Raw genomic sequence first — 27,002 nt, 5'->3', positions numbered from 1 at the left:
TGAGGCGCCCCAGGACCAGGTGAACCACCTAAAGACCAGAGCTGGCGGGGAGTCTCCGTCTGCGGAAGTATACTTACTGGGCCCCCGTGTGCCGCTCGCGGACGGTTCGGGGTGCCTGGCTTACAGCGGTAGGCCCTGCGGACGGCACACTCCTCACTCGGGACCTGGTACACGGTCAGGAGGCCCCGCCCATTACACACCTTGTCTGCTTATTAAAGCCCAAGCGAGGCACAAGAGGAGATTTCTAGAAACAAAGAATCAGGCTTTATTTTTGCCGCAGTTATCTTTAATACAGGTACTGTATTATAGACATCTGTTAGGCTCGCGATTCGGTATGGCCAATACACAGAAGTCAGAGACTACACGAGAGCGGACTCGCTCCTGGCCCTCGGGCTGGCGCCCCCAGCACGCTTGCCTCTTTCCACCCTTGTGTCCTCCCTGCCACGTCAAACGAGCTAACAGAACGCCACTCCAAAGAAAAACCTCGAGTCGCTCTTTCATCGGCAGTAGGTGGGATGAAACGCTGTGTTACCTTGGGGTGCGGTGGAGAAGCCAACCGCGCAGAGGCGGCCGAGCCCTGTCGGCGGCTGGCGGGACCATCGCGGACCGTCCGTTGGCCGTCGCCGGGAGTCCGCGTCCTTGAGACAAGTGGAAGGAGCCTGTCCTCTGGCGGTGCTGGGTTCCGGAGGAGAACGCACGAGGACAGTCTCTTCGGAGAGGAGCTCACGGCAGCAAGGGTTCCTGAGGAGGTGCGCCAAGGCCAGGTACAGCACCCCCGCCATCCGTCCCGGGCGCGCTGCCGACCCCACGGTCCCGGAGCGCTGGGTCGGCCTCGGTAAGCCTCACACAGAGTTTTGACACCATTTACAATGGAAAAGTAAATAAGAAATAAGGCATTCAACATTTGATTCTTTTTTATTTCCATATGCAATGTAATGTTTAGGCACGCTGCTTGGGATGCTAGTTCTAAAAAAATCGTTGGCCATTATTCAGAATATCCTTTTGGTTTTAAATACTGGTCAGGAAAAACAAATGATGTAAAAATACGTGAATAATTTTCTATTACAGAAATGAAAAACTGATCTGCGTCTAAAAGTGCAAGAGGTGAAGTAACTGAACCCTTTCCCCAGACGATACGGCAATATACAATATATTGCTTCAGCTGTTTGAGAAGGCTGTGATGTATCTTTATATTGACATAGAAAATTATAAATTACACTGAATTAGTATCCATAATCACTATATATATACACAAACCAGTCCTAAAAAAAAAAATACACTGGTTTAGAATTTACGAGTGAAAACCTCACAAGGTACAGGAAAACAATCACCATGCTTAGGTGCCGGGTTTTGATTTCTGGTTTTAGAATACCAGCCTGTGAAATGGACGCGCTCTAACCCATCAGCAGCACGAGCATTCTCCAACTGACCTGCCTCGCAGGATGTAGGTTCGTTAAATACGCAAACTGCTCGGAAACGTTCACTGGTGATGCTTGTTAACAAGGTAAATTTTGGTGAATGGGTTAAAAGGCGGAGGAACTACTAAAACAAAACAAAAAACAGAAACAAAAACGAAAAACGAAATAACTCAAACCACAAGCCAGGTACACTCCAAACAGTCTAGTGTCTCACCTGTAGGAATAACCATTTCAAGCAAACGAGACTTTAACAGAACATATGGCTTTCCGATAACATCGATTTATCAACTAAGCTGTGGCAATAAATACTTAATCTCTACCCATAGACTTACACTTTTTGATCCGTTTAAAACAATACAGAAAACAGTTACCAATCGAAAGCTGGTTATAAAAAGAACACCAAATATTTCTTATTCAAAATCACGTTTGTAAGTCAGACCAACCAAAATAACACTCAGAGGGCATTTCAACCCTACGACTCCTCGCCAGCCTGGAAGGGAAATGAATTCAGAATTTTGTACAAGGTGAAAAATGTACGAAAACTGCCTAATACTTTGGTCACACTAATAATTGTCAAATAGTTATGTTTCAAATACAATAGATCTGTGTATTCACTTTTATAAAACTATTCTTACAGCCATTCGAACTACAGCATTACTGCCATTATTACACGGGTGGCAAGATCGTTTTTCACAGGCTACCCATTATTTAGAACAATACAATATAAACATACGCAAAAATTCTTGGTATTTGTCAATGTGCAATATTTTTACACTTCTGGATTTCTCTGTACAATGTCTTAGAATCTAGAATAGAAAGGTTGCTGGTCCTGATCCCTTGCAGAGCGAGTGCAGCAGTGGCGGCTGGGCGGGCTCCAGGTGAAGTCTCCAGGGGCCCCGAACGGTGGCGACGCGCAGCCCTCAGTCGGCGGCGGAGGTCACTCATCATACGGGGCCATTGACCGACGTGTCGCCTGGTGTGCTTGGCTGGTCAGTCCTGCGGGGGAAGAGACAGACGTTTGAGGCACTCGAGGCGGAAACGTGAGACGGTCTGTGAAAAACTTCCGTTTAGCTCCCCGAGGGTGGGGACGTTTCCTTTCCCAAGTTTACCCAAAGCCCAGTGCAAGGCCTGGCACTGGCGGGGAGGCGGGTATTTAATGGACCGCTTCACAGACACAAACCTCCAGGAAGCCTAACCGAACAGCTTCTAGCTTCCCCTCTGCGGTGGTGACCGGGCACACAGGCAGGGCTGCGGCAGGGAGGGGCTCCGTGAAGCCGTCCCGCCTCAGCCTCCCAGGGGCACAGGTGTGGCCTAGCTCGGCCGCTTTCAGACTGTTGCTCCCGGACCCGTCATGAGCCCCTTGCTCGTTCCTCCTTCCAAACACCTGTTTGTGTGTTCCACGTAGGAGAACCCACATAAAATTTCACTTGAAAAACAGGATTCTCCTACCGAAAGAGGGGGGAAGAAGCTTGTAAACAGGCCAGCTCTGGAAAACAGGCGTGCACTTTCACAAACGTGCTTCTGCCGGGCAAGCGTTAGGCTGAGGCCGGGCGCACAGAAGAGGGAAGGCCGGACAACACACAAACCCCACGTTCCTACCAAAATGGCGGGCCAAACGTGTCAGATAGTCTTGGCCGTGTTTCCAGAACTTTGCAGCGCAGGCTCGGGAAAGGGGGCTGAGAGACGCCCGGGGAAGCACACAGGTGCCTCGGGACCGGCTTGCGGCTCACGAGCCCAAGGCTCCAGACACCTGCTAGTGGTGACAGAGAGCCCAGAAGCCGGCTCCGCGCGAGACACACGCTGCTCACATTCAAGGAGTCTCCGCGCCTCAGAGACACGACGGTACGGACCCTGCCGTCACGGCTCACAGGCTGCAGGGCCTCCAGCGCGTTCTCTAACCTCTGGGAGAGGCGGGGGGCAAGTCCCCCGGAGGTGGGGGAGACGGGATGCGTGCAAAGTGCCTGGTGCGCTGGCCAGCACAGGAGTCGCACGTGCTTGACGGACAGGAGTTACCGATTAAATCCCGTGGCGGTGCGCCCCTGTCACCCCAAGGGAGCATCACGCCCAGCTGTGATGGGAACCGTGTGGGGAACAGGGCACACGGAGAGTCCCGACGGCTCTCTTTACCTCCAACGCTGCCACGTGTCACTCTCGGGGCACAGATGTGACGCGTCGGACGACTTACCTTCTCCCTGCCATCACGGCAGCTCAACGCCACCTTCTCAGCGGCCTTCCTCCACCGCCCCATCTAAGCGGGACTCCTGATCTCATCCAGCTTTCCCGATTCTTCAGCGGCACCTCTTTCTACACGTCCCTACGTCACCCGGGCGCCTGTCAACCTACTGCTTCACCCTCAGGCCTAGACCAATGGCTGCCACACTCACGTGTGTTGGATGGAGGAAGGACAGACAGATGAGTGCACGGGCACAAGGGACGCCCTGGTCTTCTTCCGCCAGCCCTCCCCAGTGCCCCTCTCCCCGCCCCACCCCGCCCCGCCCCGCCCCGCCCCCCGAGTCCGGCCGACGGACAGGCAGGGCTCTTCGCACCAGATGTTTCTAGGTGGGTTCCCCGGAGGCAGATAATCTGTGCTCCAGAGACAAGGAAATGACCCCAGAGCCTCCTGTGACACTTGTGCCCGAGAAACCAAGAGGCTCCCGAAGCGACTAGTCTGAACGGGAGCAGACCTGGACGACCCGGCCTTCGAAGCAGTTCTCGTAGAAGGGAATGTGTAAGCAGCAGGAGGGAGGGGACATAACTGGCGAGGGGTTAAGATCCTACAAAATACCTTGAAAAAACCTAACACGGAAACCCCAGGCAAAACAGGTGACCTGCCCGGACGCTTGCACAGCCGGGGCTGGGTCGTCACTCTGCCTCCTCCCACGGCCCGCACGAGAGCCAACATGCTCAAAGAGTTCTTGTAACTCATCTGTTTTATACGCCCCAGAGGCTTTTTTTAATCATAAAAGCAAACCCTCGTGCTGTCATTCCCAGGCGAGAAACCAAGGCAGGGTTTGCTACACTACAGGTCTGCCGACCAGTGAACAGAGCGCGCCCCCTGCTGGCCCCCGCTGGTCCCATTACCCCGAAAATGACGAAGACTTGGGGGGTGGGGGTCTGGCGAGGGGGAAAGTACAACTTCTCTGAAATGGCTTTAAAGGTTACTTTATTCCTTATGGAAGGAATGTACAAACTTAGATGTATATAACCAAAAAAGTTAACTCTGGGAAGTGCTGAGCAAAGTTCCTTGTGGTCCAAGGGCAAGTCCTCTTCTTGTGCGAGCTCTGGAGCAATCGGAGGCCGCCCTTGCTCTACCTGCGAGGCCGTGCGTACGGGCCGGGGCGCCGGCCCTCGGCGGCTGAGGCTTTGGCTTGGCCTATCCCTTCAGACCACTGGCTCAGTCTAAGCAAAAGGTGACTAGAAAGAAAACATCACATTCCAAATCACTCAGCTCTGGCTTAAGCAAGACAACTATTTTGCAAAAACAAAAACCGTACAGGGAATCATCTAAGAGTTAAGAATATTCAGCTACATTTATAAAAGGGCCTCCCGGAAGGCTCTCCCCATGTGTCACATATGCGTGATCGTGGGAAAAGGGGCACCAGGTGCTGCCCGTGGCTGGTGGACCCAATGAGAACTGTGGCTGCCACAGCCTAGGGACCCCAAACCCAGAAGAGCTCAATATCAGCCTCAACTTAACATGTCCTCAAAAAAAAAAAAGTGTAAGGGGGAAGGTATGCCAGCATCCAAGACCTTTCCGTTCCCAGTAACGTTTTAAAGAGCCAGTGATGTTACTGAACCTCCAAAAACCAGTCAGCTTTCTAGCTTTTGGAGTAAGGAGGTAAACTGATCTAAGACCCTGACTCAGGCACCCTGCCTAGATGTGGCCTGAGAAAATGTTACCGTGCTAAGTCACTGAATGCCTGAGGACACCTGTAAGGACCCCTCCTGGGTCCCCAGCCCTGGATGCCAACCTTCCTCCCAGCTCCCAGGAGACAGAAGCCACAGCCAGAGCAGGGCCTGGGCAGGTCCGAGGAAGCGGGGAGTTACCTCTGCTCTGGGCTACTGCTGGGGGGCCGGGGGCCCGCAGACTTCGCCTCTGCTGTCTCAGGGCTCTCCTCCACATCTTTACAAGCAGCATCTTGAGAGGTAGACAGTTTTCCTTCCTCGCTGCAGTAAAGAGGATGACAGACAGCATTAGATGCCCGGGCTGCCAGCTCGGGGGGGAGGATGAAGGTACATGCAATGACCCTGGAAGTCACGGCTGCCACGGAGTAGAGCCCGGGGGTTGAGCATGCTCGGGGGAGGGGCCACAGGGACCACAGACGGTGACTGGGAAATCACGGACGGAAAGGACCACACACAGGAGGGAACCGGAGGAAGGATGACGTAATGCGGCTGGTGTCGGATCGAGAACGGCCCGTGTTACCATACATACCGATAGGATTTCAACACTCTGAAGCCCAGTGTGCAAAACAGAAAAAGAAACGTACAAGAGTTTCAGAATACTCCTATAAATGAGGAATGTGGGGGGGGAATGTGTCCACGACTGCACATAAGCAGAACTGCAGACTCGGTGGAGGTGTCAAATGAACCTGTTTGAAGGAATGAGTCTTTAGTTATGGCACTTTGCTTTCGGGGCCCAGCCCAGCATCACACGGTCGGCCGGAGAGACCCCGGTCGGCTTGCTGCCCCTGTCACGTGAGCCGGGGACCGGGGGCCTGCAGTGGGATGGAGCTCCTCGAGGAGCACCGTGAAGGCAGAGAGGCGAGAAGGGTGGCCACGACAGGCGAAAGCGGCTCCGAAGGGGTCACAGGGCTTGGGCGGGCGAGATACCGGCAGGGTTCTCTACCCCTTCGGTGGCTGCTGGCGGAGGAAGGTAAGCAGCAAGTGCTGTGGCTCTCTGGGGGCTGGACAAGCAGACTGTGGCCTATCCTGTCCGGACTTCCCATTCTGACGCCATAATTTTGGCACCCACGTAAGCTAAAGGGCAGCTAGCGGTTCCCTCCGGGAAGGGCCGTCATTCTCAGAGCGGAGTCCTGTCTTGCACTTGCTTACGAAAAACCCAATTTGGGATGATTTTCTTCGGTGGCTTTCGGGAGGGTCGAGGCAACCTATAAGGAGGAAATCGGCCTAAAGTCTAAAGAGTCACCCGAGTCACCTGGTTCCTTACTCTTCTTTATCCGCACCCCCCCACCCCATCCTCACGAAAGCAGCTATCCTGATGTGCTCACCGCGTGTTACTGCCGTTCTCGTAAAATGCAGTCATGGCCTGCGGCACGTGACTGGCGAGGAACGGGCCACCTCGCTGTACTGCTGTGGACTCATGCTGGGAAGACCATGTGTTCTGGCGATGGTGGCACAGTGCCCCGGTGCGTGCACCTCCCAATTCCACCTGGCTTCTCACAACGACCCGGTGCCCAACTGTCCTCTGCCCCGGGCCTCTACGCACAGTGCTGCCGTCCTCGCCGCCGTGGCCTCCGTGTGTCCACTTCTTCTGGGACTGCTTTTATCAGTTCTTCCCAACTCTCTCTAGATTCGTGGGTTCAATTACTCAGGAATTATCTTAAACTTGATGCAGTTGATGAATGCCTTTTATGATGGGTCCTGGCTGCTTATTACTGATGCAGAGAAAGGCTACCGATTTTTTTAAAAATTTACTCTAGAGAAAGAGAGTGCGAGCAGGGGGGAGGGGTGAAGAGAGTGAGAGCCGAGAAAATCATAAGCAGGCTCCATGCTCAGCATGGAGCCCGATGCGGGGCTCGAACCCACGAACTGTGAGCTCACGACCTGAGCCGAAGTCGGATGCTTAACCGACTGAGCCACCCGGGCGCCCCCGCTAGCTTCTAACTTCAAAGTTGTGTGCGTATACGCTCACATGGAAAGTCCACGTCCCTTCTCGTGCCTGCTGTGTGTTTTGCAGCGACCTCCTAATGAGGCGGGAAGCGCCCCTTCCGATCCGAAAGGCTCAGCGGAGCACAGAGGCCACAGCGGCAAGCGCGGATGTCGCTGCAGCACACGAGTCTTGACGGAAGTGTTTGTGACTCTTTCGGTTTTCCATTTTTATTTTCCATTAGGATCCCTGTTTTGCTCCATGAATTTAAAAGTGCGGTTAATGTCCAAAATGTTTCTTAAGCTACCATTTCGCTACTGAATTCTCACGGCTGCACTGTGTCTGGAGAAAGTGATGTGCACGACACTGACCCTCTGGGTTTTGACGGGCTGGAGCCCGTATGCGCGTCAATTTCTACTGTGACTACAGAAATGTCCATTTCCCATAGTCCTCTATTTAGAACCCACTAGACTTAATCCACAGTCTTCTGAGCATCACAGACAGAGAAAGAGAGAAAGAGAGAAAAAAGGCACTCAGGGACCCCAAACTCTCCATGTCTTCGTTTAGATTTATTGGGCTCAACAGAGAAGCTGGGAAGAGGTCCGGCCAATGTCTGAACCCACATCGGAATCAAATTAAAGATGCTAACATTCGAGGTCTCCCCCCGCCGTCCTCCCACAACCTGAAGCTGCCAGCGTGATCCAGCCCTGGTTACCTTTTGAAGACTGCGGTTTCTGTCTTGGCATCTACAGTGAGGCTGAGAGTTTCCTTCATGCCGCCGTTCATCACTGTCTCAGTTACCTTGTCTGTACTTTCCGTGTCCTCCTCTCCGTCAGAGCTGGCCTCCATGGCTACGCTGCCTGGAGCTGAAAGCAACACAGCTGATGGTCACACGGACCAAAACCAACAAGAACGGGGCCCCGCTTTCTGTGCAGACCCAGCCACCCGGTGTTCCAGCTACTGCTTGGGAAAGAAAGAGACTGTTTACTGGCTGCTGCCTCGGCCAGTTCTTGACGGGCACGGGCTTCTGAAAACTGCCCACTAGGGAGACGTCCTGCAGGCCCTCTTCAGGACCACGGGCCCCCTCCGGCCTTCCCAGCTCAGCACCTACCCACACGCCCAACCTCTCCCAGCCGGCTTTCCCAGCTGGACGCTCCGGTTCACAGCAGACAGCACTCTAGGCAGCCACATATATTCGCCCGCTTTAGCCCACAAGTGCCGAGGAGCCAGTTTATTCAGGGTACTGTTCTCGTTCTCTCTTTCAGTTGGGTCCTATTTTCAATTGGGTCCGACTGGGTCCTTTTTTCTTTTCCTAAGTTACTTTCCTGTGGTTCCTCGTGGATTATTTCTTTGTTCTGTAATAGGGAGCTATACGCTATATTGGTTATGAGCCTGGGCTCTGCGGTCAGACCTGCTGAATTCAAACCCCGGCCTCACCACTTACTAGCTAAAGAACCCTAGGGCAAGACTTTTCTTATATGTAAAATGGGGGTAACTAAACCCACGTGCAAAACTGCTGAGGGATAAAATGAGATCATCTACATAAACTATTTAAAAGCAGAACAAATAAATCCAATATTAGTTACTGGTTTTATTACTTTTCCCACCCCTTGGTTCTTGGGCCCCACTCCCCGTGTCCTCACTTCTTGTTCTAAGGATCTATCTACTTCTTTTTTCCTTCCACATACTAACTCCTCGCACCCCCCCTTCCACCAACCTCCTCCCAAGCCCTGTTCGCCAGGCTGAAAAGAGCTCAGGGCCTCTGCAAGGAACAGCGTGTACAGCTTGAATAATGTGACAATCCACTGGACCCATTTCAACTGTTCATAAAGGTGAGAAGGAAATGAACAGCCTTAGGCCTGAAACGTGCCTGGACACACACAAAGGCTCCAGCAAAGCAAACTCCAAGTGACTAAAGAACTGGGCACCAGCTGGTCCTGAAAACACACGTGACTAATTCCGATCTCATTCACACTGGGTTCTGCAGGCTAACTGGGCTCTTCTTCTCTGGGCCTGTTTCCATTTCTGCACATTGACAGGACTGAGTAACTGACAACTCAGTTCCCTTACGCCTTCTAGAATCAACGCGCTCGGCTCTGGAACGAACACATCGTTTCTCTTCAGCACTTGCCCCGTGGACGTCAGACCTACCATCCCGATTTCCTGACTCCTATCGGCCCTTGAGCCCAAACCTATTATGTGGACGGAAAAAACTAGATCTAGAACACTAAGCACAGAGTTAAAGCCCGAACAGCCTTGGCACGAGCGGCCGGTGGGCATGCAGGCTCGTGCCCTGTTCTCCGCACCCACCTTCCGGCTGCACTCCCAGGGCGGCAACACTGGGAGCCAGAGGGTCCATCGGTTCAGTGCTGGTTTCCATCTCCACTGGAGAATTACTCCTTAGAGAATCTTTAGTACTTTTAGAAAAGAGAAAAGTCAGTCCGTTAGCAGTGGGAAACAGCCCTCAGTTACCAATATTCACAAAACCCTCTGAACATCCAGGCTTCGCTGGGGCGACACGGGCGGTCAGTTACAGACTCTGCCGACACAGAGGTCTAAGTGCAGACAAGCGGCTGCCTGAAGGTCGACAAGCGTGGGCAGGGAAACATTCCGCCAAAGCAGCAGCACAGTAGCTCAGGGACTTCCCAGAGGTGCGCAGGGAAGGTTCAAAACGCACCAGTCCCGCGTCCTCCGCGTGATCGCCAGGCCCGCGGGGCTGGGAAGGCAAGGGCTCGCCCTGTGTGGCACCAGCTGCACCCGTCGTGTCATTTTCACCAAAGTCCCTACTTTTACCTCGAGCCAAACCGCCTCAGGGCCTTGGGGATACTTCAAGAGGCGGTATGACTTGTGCACAGGGTTAAAGGCGAGCACGCTGCTTCAACAACATGCCAAGTAGCCCAGGGCACCTAACCTCCGGTCACACACGCGGCCAGAGGCGGAAAGGCGGCGGCCCGGTGCGAGGGCGGAGCCAGTGAAATAACTTGCGACGCCCTGGGGACGTCTGCCCACAAATCTCCCTTTTACGTGTGAACGAGAACTTCCCGCTGGCACGACCGCCGCCGTAAAGCCGTGTGGGTTGAGCCAGCTCTGCGGTCTGCCGAGGGTGGCATACCCACAGCTGCTAACAGCCTGTCCTCTGGTCTGCAGTTACCGCTGCCTGTTAGATTAGGGGAAGCCACAGAGTCTTTCAAATGGGGCGGTGGAGATTGTTTTTTTCCCTCAGTAGACAAAATAAAACCACGTTTAGCAAATCAAACTAGGCCTAGTAAGGCCTGAAATCCATAGTTAATACTCAAATGCGGACAAAACTGTTCAGGAAAACTATGAAATGACAGGGTGCTGTCGTGAAGAGTGCTACAAGTAACAAGAAGGACGGCCCTACCTTTCACGCCCCTAAGCATCAGACTAACTACAAGCGACATACAAGTTGATGTTATCATTTCGCACCGTTAGGCAGCGCCCTGCACAGAGGCACCTGTCGGGAGTCCCTGGGCTCCACCTCGCTCCCATTCTCCTCAACCCTGTCTCCCGATAGCTCGGTGGGGCCAGACGGGCGCCTACAGACGGCATCTCCGTCGGCGCCCTGCTACGTAACCTCCTGGGGCCACACCTTCCCGGGCGACTGCTTTCCCCAGCTCATCCTGGATGAGAGGGAGGAGGATGAGGCTGGTCTCCTTGTAATTCGTTGCCGTCTCCGCCACACCGATTCGTAACCTTGTGTCAGGCACGACCTTCACGAACGGTGTCGGCAGCTGGCACGCCACCCCCAGTTCTCCAGGGGAAAGGTTTAGGGAGCTGGCGCACGGGCACTCACCTCAAGGAAGACGTGAACTCCGAGAAAGAAGCCCAGCCCGTCTCCTTAGTTGGCATTGGCTCCTCTGTGCTCCAGACATCAGACCCTACAGAATCTAAAGGAGCACCGTGGGTCGTCTCCATGGGGACATCAAAGTTGGCTGACCAGTTGGGTGCTGAAAAGAGGGGAGGAATTTCATTTTGAGAATACTTCAGTAGTTTAACGGAATACAAGATGTCTCAAAAAAGACGCGCAACGATAATATGGACCAGCGTGGTGGGGACGGGACAATCCCGCGGAGGGCGATTCTTACTTTTTATTTCAACTCTTATTTCTAAGATTGCTTTTCCCCATAGAAATACCACACAAGGCCACTTCTGTCCCAGTTAGGAAAGGAAGGACGCCGGATTTGAGGTTGGGGTTGGGAACAGCTACCATGACTTCCGGTGCTCTGTTGAACCCTCAGATGCGAGGCCTTCTGGCCAAGCGTCTGCAATTTCATACTGCGGGAGCATTCGCTGTACCCTGGGGGTGGCAGCGTTCTAGAAGTTTGCTGTGGCCGAAACAAGAAAGAAGGTATATGTAGATGTCTACGGAAATCACGATTCCACGAAAGATTTTGAGGAGATGAAGGTGGCTGGTATCTTTCAGAGTGCAAAGCGATGTTGGAATGTGAAGAGTCTCTTTGGGCTGGCTTCCATGGAAGTCTGTCACTGACCTGTGTTCCCGAACTTGGAAACACGAACACTGGGGTATGAAGTAGCTTCTCTTGATAAACGAACAACTAACAAATACCGTGGGAAGAAAAAAAAAAAACAAAAACAAAAACGCACAAGGACATAAAGCTACATCTAAAAGAAGATGCTAATTTCTTACTTCTGACAAATGTACCAAGACTATAGTAACATTGGGAGGATGACGGTGCACGGCCACTCCCTGCACGATCTCTGCAGCTTTGCCGTAAATCCAAAGTGATTCCAAAACAAAGTTAAAAAATGAAAGAAGCAGTATCAGTATGCTGGCCATTCCGCTGCCACAAATTGGAGACTTTAAATGCTTCCCAAGTCAGGTGTGGCCCCACTTCGCACTTCTAACGGCCTCCCCACACGCAGTGCCCTGTCGTCAGCACACACAGAAGGCACAGCGCACCCCCAAACCCTTGGAATCCGAGTCTTTCTGTGTGCTACAGATCCGTCCGGCCGGGGACTCCTGGGGAGCATCAGGGTGGGCTGGTTGCCAGGGGAACCAGCCGGGGGTCAGAGGGCTGCCACTTCCAGCCCCCACCCCACAGCCCAGCCTCCCAGGAATGGAGCAAATCACGAAGGGCCGGTGACCTAAATCAACACGCGGCCCCGAAGAAGGGTCCGTAAACACTCAGACTTGGGTTCAGAGCCTCGGGGCTGGTGCACAGAAGGCGGTACCTGCCACACTCGAGGGGAACAGAAGATTCTGTGCTTGGGACCCTTCCCGACCACGTCCCGACCTCTCTCTTCACCTGGCTGCTCGTGTTTATATCCTTTAACCCATCCTCCCTGTGCTGCCCACCAGCAGTTCGCACCCAACCTGCAGGTCTGTTTCGACGCCGCCTCCTCAGAGATGTGTCCCCTGGGGCGACACGAGGTCTCTGTGTCTTTGCTCTCATTGCACACCACGCTTTAGGCTACACAGAAGTGACCTTCCCAGATGAGCTCCCCAGAGTCTACGGCAGTCTCCCCATTTCCTCAGGAGACCGAGCTCCGGGACGCGGACTGTGTGCTGTCCCGTACCCGGGCACACCGTTGGAACCTGATAAAGGCGTGTGGATTCTAACTGAGCTACAGACAGAAAAGCCCACTGCTTCCTCCTGAAGATGGTGAGCTGGGAAAGCAAGGAGAGGAGAGACCAAACCTCTCTTGCTCGCTGGGTCTACACCGTGGGGGTGTGCTGGCTACCGCTAAGGCCCCCGGCGCTGGGGTGCTGCGGTCCCCCCGAAGCCCAGAGCTGGGGTTCGGCCTCCAGAACTGAGTACACAGAGGCCTTCCTGGGGAACAGGAGCACTGTCAGCCCCGAGGAAAGCCCCAGTGTCTATCCATATGGCTCTCGCGCGTAAAAATTAACCTGAACTTCCAGAAGTCAACGGTATTTTTGTACAGGCCAGCTAATGCAAGTCTTCTTTGCAAGTAGGACATAGATCAGCACGAAGGCGGGACAAGTTCAAGGGTCACAGGCTTCATAAATACACCGAAGAACCCATTTCCAGCCATTTCAGCTTTAAGGTGTCACCTTCAGGACAGTCCCTGCTGATCCCACAAACACAGCACTTCCTCATCTTTTCATAATCTACGTGGTCTCCCTTTCTGCCAGGCACCCAGAGGCTGGAGCTCCCAGTGCGCTGTGTCCTCCAGCCAGACCCACACAGAGGGCATCCATACCGCAGGAGACGCCCCATCCTCAGAGGGACAGCCAGCTCCTTCCCTCAGCCCCCATCCTTGACACTTAAACCTCCTAGGGGACTCAGAGGACGGAGTTTCAACCTAACTCCCATCCTGCAGGCCAGGGCGCCTAGTTTTAAAATACACCGGTTTTCAACACACAGAGACGAATACAGAAGGAAGACGACTTACGTTCATTCAAGTCTACCTCCATTTTATCCTCCGTACTGGCACCACTGGGTTCAAACAAGTCTTGTTTCGCTCCGTCTTCTTCTTCAGAGTCTGTACTTTCTTCACTGTCTGTACTCCCCGAGCTGGGGGGGGGGGGGGGGGGGGAAGAAAGACTAAAATATTTAATGATGCCTATCAGTCACCAGCTAAATCCAGAAAATTCTGAAGGTCATCCAGTAAGAAAAAATCACATGCACTTTGTCTGGATCATTCTTGCCTTCGTGAACATGCTGCCTAACCCTGCTCTCCGCTGTCCCGCTGGCCCCTGTGCATCAACACGTGGGGGGGCTTCTAACAGGATGCAAACGCCGCTCACTGTGGCACTGCCGTCACGGCCAAGGTGTTGAGCTGCTGTTCACATGCCGACCTACCTACCAGCCACATACCATTCCTCGAGGGTGTTTTCCCACCTTCAGCAGTTTGAAAACCAGGCTGCCATTACCACAGGGCCCCAAGAATCCTTTACATGCCCCGCACAGATGCCCCACGTCAGACATGTGACTTGCAGGTGTCCTCCCGAGTCCACGCACCATCCCTTCCTGTTACTAGTGCGGTCGCAAGAGCAGAAGCGCTTAATTGTGACGCACTTGAGCTTACGAAAGTTTCCTTTCATGCATGTGCTTTTGGTGTCGGACCTTAGAAATCTTGCCCTAACCCAAGGTCACAAGGATTTTCTGTACAAGTTTTACAGGCTGACGCGTCACATTCAGGTTTAAGATCCACTTCGAGTCCCCGTGCACATATGGTAAGAGGCACAGACAGATGTTCACCCATTCCAGAACTTTTGTTCAACAGACTATCCTTTCTCCACCGAACTGCCCTTGCACCTCCGTCAGAAGTCAGCTGTCACCATATCTAATAATTTATACTCTATCCCGTCCCCCGATCTACTCCGTCTTAACGGCCACTGTCGCAGTTACTGTGTTCTGAAATCGGGTGCTGCTGGTGCTCCAATTCGGTGTTATGAAGGTTGTTTTGCATTTCTTTACGAATTTAAGTGCCAGCTTGTCGACAGTTACCAAAAAGCCTATTATCATTTTACTTGAGATTGCACTGACTCTAGATCAATCTGGGGAGAAATGGCATGTGAACAATACTGGGTTCCAAATCATAAACATCTATCAATTCTGGATTTCTCTCAGCTGTCTTGTGATTTTCAGTGTCCAAGCCTTGCACATCTTGTCAGTTACCCTTATATATTCAATATTCTGATGCTACTATCAATAGGACTGTTTAGTGATCTCAATTCCAACTGTCTGCTGCGGTACGGAGAAGTACGATTATACTGATCGATCATGCCAAACCCACTTGTGCTGTGCGATCATACCAAACCCAGTGAACTGTTCTGATAGCCTTTTCGTAGATTCCAACAAATTTTTCTACACTGACAGTGACTGCTGTCTGTGAATAAAGATAATTTTACCCTTTCCTTTCCGATCTAGACGGCTTTTATTTCCTTTTCTTGACTAACTGCACTGGCTAGAAGCCTCAGCAACAGTAGCGAAAAGCCATGGTAAGAGGAGACCTCTTTTGTCTGGTTCCTGGTCTTACGGGGACACTGTTCACTTTTTACCACTTTTTAACCTACCAAGCCATAGGTTTACTGTAGAAGCTTTAAGCAGGTTAAGGAAATTCTACCTCCAGTTTGCTAAGAATTCTTATCAGGTATAAACGTTCGGTTCAGCCACATGCTTAGCGATTGATTTTCAAATATTAAACCAACTCTGTAATTCTGGAATAGACTTTATTTGGTCATGATGTATTATTGTTGCCTTTATTTACTGAAACCTTGAAAGGCGTTTCTGCATCCACATTAACGAGAATAACGCAGTCACATTTCTTGTCATGACATGTGATGTCAGCTCTGGTGTCACGTCACACTGATGTGGCCTCTTAGAAATGACATGAGCACTAGATTCTCCTTTTCAATTTTCTAGAAGCTTTTGTATAAACCTGGTGTCATTCCTGAAACGTCTGGTAGAATCCACCAGAGAAGCCACCTGGGCCCAGAGTTTTTTGTGTTTTATGTAGGAAGTTTTAAACTAAAAATTAAACTTTCATAGATACAGGACTATTCCACTTATCTTTCTTGGGGGGCAGGAAAGCTTTGGTAGTCTGGGTCTTTAAAGATCATCTGCCTCAGGGTCAGATTTATCGGCACAGTCACGGCATGCCCTTAGTACGTTGTGGTGTCACTGCTGTCATTCCTGGTGGTAGCACCGTGTATCCCCTGCTTCTCTTGACTGCTCTGTCTGGAGGGGCACCAACTCCTCAAGCTTCTCAGAGGATGACTTTAAGTCGCAATGATTTTGTCTACTTTCTGTTTCCTAAGGTGGAAGCCAAGGTCATGGCCTGGAGAGGTCTCTACTTGTGCATAAAAACAGCACTAGGGGGGCGCCTGGGTGGCGCAGTCGGTTAAGCGTCCGACTTCAGCCAGGTCACGATCTCGCGGTCCGTGGGTTCGAGCCCCGCGTCGGGCTCTGGGCTGATGGCTCAGAGCCTGGAGCCTGTTTCCGATTCTGTGTCCCCCCCTCTCTCTGCCCCTCCCCTGTTCATGCTCTGTCTCTCTCTGTCCCAAGAATAAATAAAAAAACATTGAAAAAAAAAAAAAAAATTAAAAAAAAAAAAAAAAAAAAAACAGCACTAGGACAGTCTGGTCACGCCCCCTTTGATTTCCTCATTAACCCACTTGTTATTTAGTTTCCATGTGTTTAGGGATTTTCCAGAGATCTTTCTGTGACTGACTTCTAACTGAATTCCACCGGAGTCAGAGAACGTGCTTTGCAGGACTTGAAATCTTAGGAACTTACTGAGACTTGCTTTATGGCCTGAATAGGATTTCTCTTGGCATAAATATCTCACATGCACCGGACAGTAGGGCCTCTGGTGCTGCTGCTGCCTGAAGTGCCTTGCACATGTCCGGCGGGGCCGTGCTGACGGTGGTCCGCGTCTCTGATTTCTGCCTGTGGTCAACTACTGACAGAGGAGTGTAGACGCGTGTGATGGTAACCACAGTTTGTCTGCTTCTCTTTGCCGCTTCACCAGTTTCTGCCCCACATATTCTGAAGCTCTGTTAACAGGTGTGTAGGCATTCAGAATCGTTACGATCTCCTGAAGATCTGACCCCTTAGGACCTTTTCTTTATGCTTTTCCTCTGAAATCCGCTTTACTATTAAATATGTAGGGGCGCCTGGGTGGCTCAGTGGGTTAGGCTTCCGACTTCAGCTCAGGTCATGATCTCGAAGTCCGCGAGTTCGAGCCCCGCGTCGGGCCCTGTGCTGGCAGCTCAGAGCCTGGAGCCTGCTTCGGATTCTGTGTCTCCCTCTCCCTCTGCCCCTCCCCCGCTCATGCTCTGTCTCTCTCTCTCTCTCTCTCTCTCTCTCTCAAAAATGAATAAATGTTAAAAAAAATTTTTTTTTTTTTAAATATGTAGACCCTCTTTTTTTCCAGCCTGTTTGTGTCTTTATATTTCTTTCTCAGATGCAGCGTATGTTAGATCTTATTTTTTTATCCGATCTGAAATCCCTTCATTTTAACTAGGGTTATGAGATCGTATGTTTAATAGCATTTAACGAATCCTGATACGGTTGCCTAGGTTTAATATTATCACACTGTTATTAGTTTTCTGTGGGTCTCAGTTGCCTTTATTGTTTTGTTCTCTTTTTAGGTATTTTTTATGATTTAATTTCCTTTGTTGGCTTATTAATTATAACTCTGTTTTTATTGCTTAGTGGCTGCTTCAGGGTTTATAATATATAACCATAACTTACCACTCTACCCTCAAGTGATACCATAGCCCAAAACTAGAAACCCAGATGTCCATTATCAGGTACGTGGATAAACACAGCCACCCACCCGTTCGGTGGGTAGTACATCCATTTAATGGAACACTTCTCAACCGTAAAACAGAATGAGCTGTTGACGCATCACCCAACATGAATGACTCTCACAATAGTTATGCCGAGTGGAAGAAGCAACATAAATTATGTAATGTGCAATGTGACTTACACAAAACTCTAGAAAACACAAATTATTCTAAAGGAACAAAAAGCAGATGGGGGAAGGCAATAGAAAAGGGCAGGAGGAAACTTCTGCGGGTGATGGGTAAGTTCATGATCTTGATTGAGATGATGGTGTCATGGATGTATTCATATGTCCAAACTTGGTACACTGTATGATTTAAACAAACAAGTTTTCTGTACGTCGATTACACCTCAACAGAGCTGTTAAATAATAAAAAGTTGCCTTTTCTCATCATCCTGTGCTCCCTCTGGGTATCAACTGTCCTGTCCTCTAGGATGCTACCTTCACCGCCATACTCGATTCTCTACGCTCTCTACAGAGGGTGCCCCGCTGGGGTGCGACTGCTCCAAGGTGTGAGGACCGTCTGCCATCACAAGGTGAACGGTAGTAGGCAATGGCCATTCAGTGAATTCACTCAACACGAGGCCCAGAATTTCATAGTGAGATGGTGACAGACAAGTTTGGGGCTTTATCTTAAAAACAAAACAAATAAACAAAAACAAACAAAGTCACCATGAAGATCTCTGTCTTTGCTTCCTGGTCCTGGAGCTGCAGCTACCTGGTCATTACAAAGTAACAAGGCAACACGCAGACGGTGACAGAGTGGGCATGAGAAAAGCCGCTAGGTTTAATGACCTTACACAGCTGTGGATTACGAGACAAATACACCATCGCTGTGTTTAAGCGACAGGGGGGTCTTCTGTAACCCGAAGCAGTACGCTTCCTTAGAGACACGACAGCTGCCGGTGTGTGCGGAGAAAGGGCAGGGATGCTGGTGCCCTCTACCCAGCAAGAGGAAGAAACGGCCAGTGGGGCAGGGGCGGGAGGGGTTGTACTTTTCACCATACGTTCTGTTTTCTTCGAATTGTCTGCCAGGTGGACACATTACTTCTTAAAAACACATGAAAAAAACAGGAGAGTTCCGCTGCTATTCTCCCGACTATGAGGATGCTGGCGATGGCTACTCGGATAACAAGAACTCCGTGTTCTCGTGCCGGAGCGACAAACAAATTAGACGGGAAAAAACCCAACTGGACTGACCCCAAAGGGCCCCCGCTGGCAGGAGCCCGTCTCCCCAAGCTAGACTAACTTGTAGAGACAGCTTTTCCCGCCCTGGGGAAACCTTCAGTCTTTTGAGGCAACCATACAGAACTCCGCTTCCGCGGACGTTAGTGGTGAGGGGGCATCGACCCGGAGCGCCGTTCGCTACGTTCCTCGGCACTGCCTCCCGTTCAGAAGAGGCCGCACCACGACGCTTCTCGAACTACGTCTAAACGCTCCCTGCATTTTCAAGTTCATCACCTTGACTCGTCCGCACTCCTGTCACACTGGACACGGACAGACTGGCACCACCTTGCGTCAGCTGACAAGGGCATTTCTGACCACGACAGAAGCACCGGTCTCTAGGTCACATACGTGCATCTGCCGAGGATCCGATGTGCGTCTCCCAACCACCCCCGACTCTCCGCCTGGGGATTACGGCCACCGTAACAAACCCCTCACCTGGACCGTCTCTGGGATTCCGGAGCGAACGCAATGTGCTTTTCCTCCCAGATGTCTTCCTCATCGGAGCCGCCATCGTCAAACTGCTGGATTCTTTCCTTACAACATGCTTCAAACAAGGCAATATTTCCCTAAATAAAAGCGAGAGAGTGAAAAATAAAACAAACTTAAAAATCAAGTTATTTTCTCCACAAGTTACCAACGCAAACTTCCTTTAAAAAACAGTGTCTGTCTGTAGGGGCGCCTAGGTGGCTCAGTCGGTTGAGCATCCGACTTCAGCTCAGGTCACGATCTCACGGTCCGTGAGTTCGAGCCCTGCGTCGGGCTCTGGGCTGATGGCTCAGAGCCTGGAGCCTGCTTCTGATTCTGTGTCTCCCTCTCTCTCTGTCCCTCCCCCGTTCATGCTCTCTCTCTGTCTCAAAAATAAATAAAAACGTTAAAAAAAAAAAAATTTTAAAACACAGTGTCTGTCACACACACCAAAACGAAACGTAACAGCACGCAACGCCAGCTTTTGCGGACCCACAGAAAGCTCCCCCTCCAAAGACTCGATTCAAAACTGGTCCACAGAAGCCTACACGGTCTCCCCGGACTCCCCTCACCCGGAGAAGCACCGCGTTCCCTCCAAGAGCCTCCCTGCACCGCACCCCCCCCCCCCCCGAGATGCAGTCCCAGATCCGCCCTGACAACAAAGCAACCCGCGTTTCCTCCGCTTTTACCAGCTAAGCGGCAGTGACGGTAACAGCAACAGCCCAGTCAGGACCTTCTACCTCATCACATCAGCCAATAAGCCAGCGGTCCCTCGTGTCAATCAACAGAAAAATCAGGACCGTGCCCACTCAAATGACACCAATCCCGCATCATTTGCCGACAGGGCCGACTTGGTGTCTGAGCCCTGCCCGGGGAGGACACGCTGACCCTGATCTAGCCCAAGTTTCTCTCCCGGTGACATACATCTGGAATAAAAGGCATCTGGCTCGAGTCAAAATGCACTCTCTGAAGTCTAGACTGTAATCACAAGTGACCCGATTTTAGCAGCCCTGTCACATCTTAAACCAGGGTTGCAAACTCACATCCCCACAGGGACCACGCAGGTGACACGGGTGGGTGAAGTGATACCAGCCTAAGATGAAGGGTCCTGGGGCGCGGACGGTCCCAGCGCACTCGGCATCCACGCACAGGCTGGGACAAACCCCAGGCCCCACTGTCCACCTCTCGTATACCGTGTTGCTAAGGAGAAGAAACATTTAATACTTACGCTTTCATTTGTATTGAGAGTAAAGTTGATGTCTGATACTCGATCGAAAGAAACACTGTAAACAAAATGTACGTACAGGAGTAGTTAATTGCCTACAGACGGACAGAAACATTATTTGCAACATCTTCCACATTTAAAACAGTTACCCTACCATTAAAATCTCCACAGGTAAAACTAAAGCAAAAACCTACTTGCATTAAATGATGCCTCTTCCCTCGGTATGAAGAAGGGATGGAAAGGCAGGGACGGATGCCTTGTAAGACAGAATGAACCCACCCTCGAAGCCTTTCCATAAAAGATCTTTAACATCCACGGCAACAACCATGGTTCCACGGGCCATACTTACACAACCAAGAAAAAGGTTATTTGGAAAGAAGAAACGGTCAAAACAGGTACCCCAAAAAAGTACCCAAGGGCTGTCAGCTCTCAGACACTAATCTTTCTCCCGGGATGGCCAAATTCATACACAGAATAGACACCCCCAAATCCTAACATATGGCATGATCGGCAGGAAGGTAGGGGTGAAAGAACTCAGCCTGTGAAACATAATTTTTTGAGGAAGATTCTTATTATTTTGGAGAAAGAGGGTGAGCAGGGGAGGGGCAGAGGGAAGGAATCTTAAGCAGGCTTATGGCCAGCTTGGAGCCCAAGGCGGGGCTCCACCTCGGGACTGTGAAGTCATCATCTGGGCTGAAATTAAGAGTCGGACCCTTAACCGACTGAGCCACCCAGGTGCCCTAAAGTCAGTATAATTCTTAAAAGATCTGTTCTAATCAATCATTACTCCAAGCACCCAATATACATTTTAAAGGGACTGGATTCCTAACAGGTAACATTTAGTGAGAGTGGAGACGGGCAAGCGCCGAGATGCCGCGTGGGGAGCCCGCGGGCTCTGGTGCGAGCGCTTCTGCGGTACAGACACAACCACCTCGGGGGCAGTCCTTGCTCATGTTGCATCCAAATGAGCTGACGCTTAGGGCAGCTGGCAGCCTTGAACTCTTGCTCTGTCTACAGGGAAGCCTCCGTCCGCTGCGCTAACACAGCGTGCTGTAGGGTACAGCTGGACCGTGCCGGGGGCCTTCAGCTTCTCACATGCCACAAACTGCAGCTCGGGACAGAAGACGGCTCTGCCGGCTGCGTCACTGAGCCACGAGCACCTAACTGCTAGCGACGAGCCACCCGGACGCCAGCAGCCGTTCGGTCCTCACCTCTGTTCTCGGTGAGCTATGACCCTCCTCGTAAATACTTTACTTATGAACACCTCTCCCTTCCCCGGGCCAGACGCTAGACCCTTCGTTTTCATTCCCGTGGATCGCCCACACATCTGTCCCTCACTGGTTTGGTATGGTACCAACCCTTCTGACTCCTGTGCCCCCCGCTTCCCTCGCCCACACGAGCGCTCTGCCTGCCCGGCTCCTACGGGACAGCCGGCCGGCTTCATGGTGAGCGGGCTGGGGAGGACACACGTGGGGAGCCCCGGCTGGGAGGCCACCAGGTCCACTCCCACCCGCCAACTACAGCAGGGACTCACCACCCTGGGGGCCGCTACCTGGCACAGCCGTCGGCGGGGTGGGGGAGAGGGGTGCAGGCAGAGCAGCGACCAGAGCTCGTGAGCAAAGCTCAGTATACACAGCGACAAGCCCCTGTGAGAAAGAGCCCCGCGGCCCTCAGACCCCCGCCCCCCCACCCCCGGCTGCTTCAGGGCCCGACAGGCTGGGACTGCAGGGGCACCTCGTGGGGGCAGGCTCATCCCAGCCCGTGAACGCGCCCAAGTCCCGGGAACCCCGGAGAACCGCGTCTCACAAAAAACAGGAGCGCACGAGACGGGGGGACAGGAAGATATACTCACTTGCCAATGTCATCTTGATCCGCAAACTTCTCATCGTTGAAGCCAAACTGGTCAATAAAATTGGACGTCATTTGTTGCATCTGATAATCAGAAAAGGCCTGGCAGCCCCAGGGCCAGTGACAGTGATACAATGATTCTAATGACATTCTACACACTATCTGCCCACCTGTGTTCCAGAAACCATCTTATTTACATAGCCTTAGGGCTTAAGAAGTTGGTGTGTTTTTCTAGAAACAATCAAATAATTTCAGACACAATTTACCCAAAAAAGGACATGTTTGGAATTCGAATGCACATGTCACTGCAGGAAATGTTAACGACCACTATCTTTAGAGTGAGGTCTGGGTTAAGTCCAGTTCGAAGAGGTGATCAAGTGACACGTGACAGTCTGAAATTACAGGATGTATCAATCACCTCTGCACACAACCAACCTTAACCTAAGATCCAGTAAGTGGTGACCCACCGCCCTCCCTCCGCCCCTCCTCCCCTCCCCCTCCCCCTCCCCCCCCCCCCCCCCCCCCCAGTAACACCGCACCAGGGGAAAACACAACCGGTAATCAAAGCTGCCAGCCTACAACACACAACGTTCGGGGACACTTCGTTCTCTTTAAGAAAAAGACTTGGGTCTCAGAGGCCGGGAAGAGTATCAAAGTAGCTTCCATCCTACCTACCTCAGAGACAGGATAAAGTCTTAACGCTGACCCGACACCGGGCTGAAAACCTACAACTGCAGGGTCCACAGAGGAGCCCATTCTGTCTCCTACATTCTAGAGAGCACCAGGCTCACTTGGGCTTTCTTAGGTGGCAAACGGGGGAAGGTTAAAACGGACTTCACGAGAATGCTGAGGTTCTGATTTAAAACAACAAGGAGGCCCAGCAGAACAAGAGAAACCGGCGAAGGTGTCCTATGTTCTGAAGCAGGAGTAAAGGACAGCGAGGACAGCGAGCGGCACCCCGCACGCCACCCCGAACCAGGCACGGACGCTGACGAAGAACAGTGTGTGTGCCGCCTCGTGGACTTGCTCCGGACAGATGGGAAAGCCCTCGCCTGCAGGCCGGGAGCTGAACCACAGGCATCTCGCCAGAAGCCACGTGCTGGGGAGGGAGGCGGCTACCACGGCCTGAAACCCAATTCTCCCCGGTTCTCCTTTTGAGCAGCGCCCGGAGGTTCCACCCCGCGGACACCTGCTGCAGAAATGCCCCTTCTGCTCCCTCCTGATCACTCATGCGGGTGGCAGGGAATTATGGCATGGATAATCCAAATCGAAGGTGATTAAAAAATAAACCTTATATTTGGCTTTGGAAGGCAACTTTTCCTCAGGTCCGAAAAAAGCGGTTATCTAGTTTGCTGAGAACCTGAAACTTCACTTTTCTCTAACTTGAGAGACCTCTCCCCCCCCCCCCCCCCCGTGCTCACTCACGCCCTTCCGTGCTGTCCCCTTTCCTGCCCATGGAGGTGACACTATGTGACACGGGGCGGGGGGCCGGCCTCTCAGGGGCGCATTTGGTAAGGTGCGCCAGGGCTCAGTGAGTCGCGGGTGAACGCAGAAGGGCAGAGACAAGTTCTGGAAGGCCGGGCTGAGCTTGGACAGGTGAATGAAAAATAGGACACGTAGCACTCACACCCGTTAAACCCAAAAGAAAGAAACGGATTCTGCTGAATTGCGCCCTCGTGTTTTCTAAGGTAAAATGGGACGTGTGGTGCCTTCAAAGATGTAAAGAATCATGAAGTCATTCTTCCAAGCAGGCGGCAGAAGCCGGGCTCTGAGTTTATTTACAGATTAGAAACTTGGCCACACAAGGGAGAAGGTCCCTCCCCAGTTGGTCTGTTTCTTTTTTTCTCCCTTTAACTTTTTTGTGCCTTTGGACTTTGAACTATGAAGTTTTGGGGTTCATAAAACCGAAAAATGTTCCTTTAAATGCCTCATAGCACGCAGACACTGAATGTATTAGAAGTGTATGTATGTGAATACACGTACATATGTACAGATATACGTGTGTCCACCCATATATGCATCGTCTGTCTGTCTCCCTGTCTATTCGTTCATGTCCCTAGGGAGACACATATAGCCACTGGCGGACACAAGTAACCTCTATGCAGTAACTTAGGGGAAAAAGGAAACAAACCTCCCTGGTCCTCATTAGTTCTTAAGTCTATTACAGCTTCTATGAAGATGCAAATTCGCAAAGAACCTCCAAGTTTCAGACACGATTTTTACTAATAAAGCTGCTAATGTGTACTAAACCCACCTAAGTGAAAACTGTTACTGTATTGTACTTAAAGTCACATAAAAAGCGCTCTGGACTTGGAGAAATCCAAGTCTGGGAAGCACCGTACGGCTGTGTCATTACTGAGAACTTAATTATTAAAAAACAAAAAAACAAAACACAAACCCCACACTGCCTAGAACTGTCATCCTGGCCAAAGCCGGGGACTGTTCAAGTCACTGAGAAGTGAGTCTACCGCTTTATTAAGCAGATCTCTTTGGAGGCGCCGCTGGAGCGACAGGAAGTCCCTGCCTTGCCTCCTCTCCCCACCGCCGCCCTGCACGGGCCTGGGAGCGGGAGGCGCCGGCCAGGTCTCTGGAGCCCGTCTGTGGCCCTCAGCCCCAGTTCTCCAGACACAGCAGGGAGAGGACCTCCTCACACTCCACACCTCTGTCAGATTCAGAGGGAGTTAGAGTCAAACACCAGAGGTCAGGAAAGCAGAAGGGCCAGAAGGCACAGCCAGACTGCCGGCGCTCACAAAACGCCGTGAACTCACAAAACTTCCTGCGAAGCATCCCCTGAGCCAGACGTGGCCCACAGGTGAGTGCCACGGTCAAGGGACCTTATTAAATGGCCTGCCCTACGCTCTCTATACTCAGGACTTTGTATCAACATGAAACCTCACTTTAAATGTGAATGAGAAACTGAAACTAATATATATAAACTAATATTCTATCATGGAGACCCGCATAAAATTCTTAATCTATACTGGTCGTCTCCAATTAAAAAAAAATAGTTCGGAACATATTTCTTACTTTCAAAATGATCCACCTGATTTGTCACTCAAGCACGCAAAGAAGTGTTTACTAGAAGCTTGTCCGGCAGAGAAGAATTATTTTTCCTACTTTTAGAGGGTTCCATGAAGTGGATAAAAGCCCCAGGAACGGGACCTGTGGAGAACTTTGTCAGGAAGGCGGTTTTGTGTCTGGGATTGCCTCATGTGCACATCAGCAGTCAGTCAAACCAAAAAGGCGTCAGAAAACGTCCTCCCCAGAACAGCCATGGAATCAGATTTCACGAGAAGGAGACCCACTTTCCAGATACCGAACTGTAATAAGCACTCCCTAAGATTAAATCAGCCGCCTCAAGTTCCGAGGGCATCAGCTTATCTACACGTAGGTTGAGGGCATTCTCTTTCTTAAAGCGATTCCCCAACAGGTTCGGAAGCACCTTGATAATTTACACTTTATACCACAGAGCTTCACTGCAGGGGTGAGCAATGCGTAGCGCTGGAGTTCACACCAGGCTGAGTGGCCGGTTTCAGGACTCTCCAGATGCTTCCGTAGGGGCAGAGAGGCTACCGCCAGGCCGGAGAACTCTGGGGTCAAGGAAGAAGGGCCTGTAGGCACCAGGGCTCACAGTGGGCCAGGTGGGCACCCTGGGTGCACCGGCAAGGCACGAGGGTGGCAGCGAGGGGCTGCTGTCTCTACAAGAAGGCCCCTGCTGCTCAACAGCCCCCCGCTGTGGGCTGGCCGCCCCTGCCCCTAACCCCGGGAGGCTGGCTTCCGAAGGGCAGGAGCGTTAAGAATCAACGGAGAAGCCAGCCTAGCGCTGAAAACCCACTCCAGACCTGTCCTGTAAATGTGAATGTGAACCTGACTTAGTAACCGCCCTGACCACAGCAGGACAGCCTACTGGGAGGCCCAAATACGGGGTCGGCAGAGCCACAAGCAGCCTCATCCTGGCCCTGGGAAATGATGAGGCTTAAAGGCTAAGAAAAAAGAAGCCAAGCGAACATTCAGTGCCGGGTAGGAAGGGGGCTATGTCAACCTCCCCCCGCCCCCCCGACACCAAAGCAACTCGGTGCCAAGATGGGGTCCTGGCACCATCTGTCCGTCTGAGGAGCTGGTGCCTTGAAAGAGGGGCTTGTGCCGTTAGCTCCCACGTCGGGTACGCGCCTGGTATCCAGTCAAGATAGCGAAACCACCGGCCGCCTCTCCAAGAACCACCGCTGGGCGAGGGACAGATCCAGGCATGTCACTTTTAGACCCCGTTTTCTCCCCCACAAAGGGCAGAAGCAGCTGATAAATGGAGAGTATTGGGGACAGGAGGGTGGGGTGGCAAGGAATTACTGCAACTGAAACTTTCACTAGAAAAGACCGTAAGGACACACGGAAGAGTGTGATTCTCACCCACCGGTCGCTACTACGGGATCTTTTAAGCAACCACACAGCCGGTGCACAGGTCTGCATAACACGTATGTCTGAGGCACTCGCTGAACCATTCGGTTTGTTCAAGTCTGAAAATTCACCCAATTCCGCTTTGTCGTGACCAGGGGTGAAACATTCCCTGGAAACATAATCAGTACAAACCTTCCTCTCACATACCTGAAACTTCCTATTTTTAATGCTTTTGCCTAACTAGTAAGTAACCCCAAATCATATCCTAGTGCATAATCTGCCTCCGGAGGGGACTCAT

General features: G+C 51.7%; 1 protein-coding gene across 23 annotated transcripts in view; it reads right to left on the bottom strand.

Moving 5' to 3' along the window:
- Positions 1-241: 241 nt before the first annotated feature.
- The window catches only part of PPP6R3 (protein phosphatase 6 regulatory subunit 3), a 137,745-nt gene continuing 110,984 nt past the window's right edge, over positions 242-27,002 (bottom strand). For 12 of the 23 annotated variants that reach the window (XM_047070455.1, XM_047070456.1, XM_047070453.1 and 9 more), the window contains 9 exons: positions 22,317-22,414; positions 20,468-20,522; positions 19,210-19,340; positions 13,645-13,766; positions 11,063-11,216; positions 9,559-9,665; positions 7,964-8,114; positions 5,466-5,585; positions 4,565-4,832 (listed from right to left, as the gene is read on the bottom strand). In XM_047070455.1, the coding sequence (XP_046926411.1) occupies positions 4,727-4,832; positions 5,466-5,585; positions 7,964-8,114; positions 9,559-9,665; positions 11,063-11,216; positions 13,645-13,766; positions 19,210-19,340; positions 20,468-20,522; positions 22,317-22,414 (1,044 nt within the window). In that variant the 3' untranslated portion in view covers positions 4,565-4,726. Of the gene's footprint in view, positions 2,415-4,564; positions 4,833-5,465; positions 5,586-7,963; positions 8,115-9,558; positions 9,666-11,062; positions 11,217-13,644; positions 13,767-19,209; positions 19,341-20,467; positions 20,523-22,316; positions 22,415-27,002 lie in introns of those variants that run through there. The other 11 variants (XM_047070464.1, XM_047070472.1, XM_047070474.1 and 8 more) reach the window with 5 other exon arrangements.

The sequence above is a fragment of the Lynx rufus genome, unplaced genomic scaffold (assembly GCF_022079265.1).
Source record: "Lynx rufus isolate CCGP_SWC_20201006 ecotype Redwood Valley unplaced genomic scaffold, mLynRuf1.p SCAF_9, whole genome shotgun sequence".
Lineage (NCBI taxonomy): Eukaryota > Metazoa > Chordata > Mammalia > Carnivora > Felidae > Lynx > Lynx rufus.
Note: the sequence above shows the minus strand (reverse complement) of the source record. Positions and strands in the feature narration are given on the sequence as shown.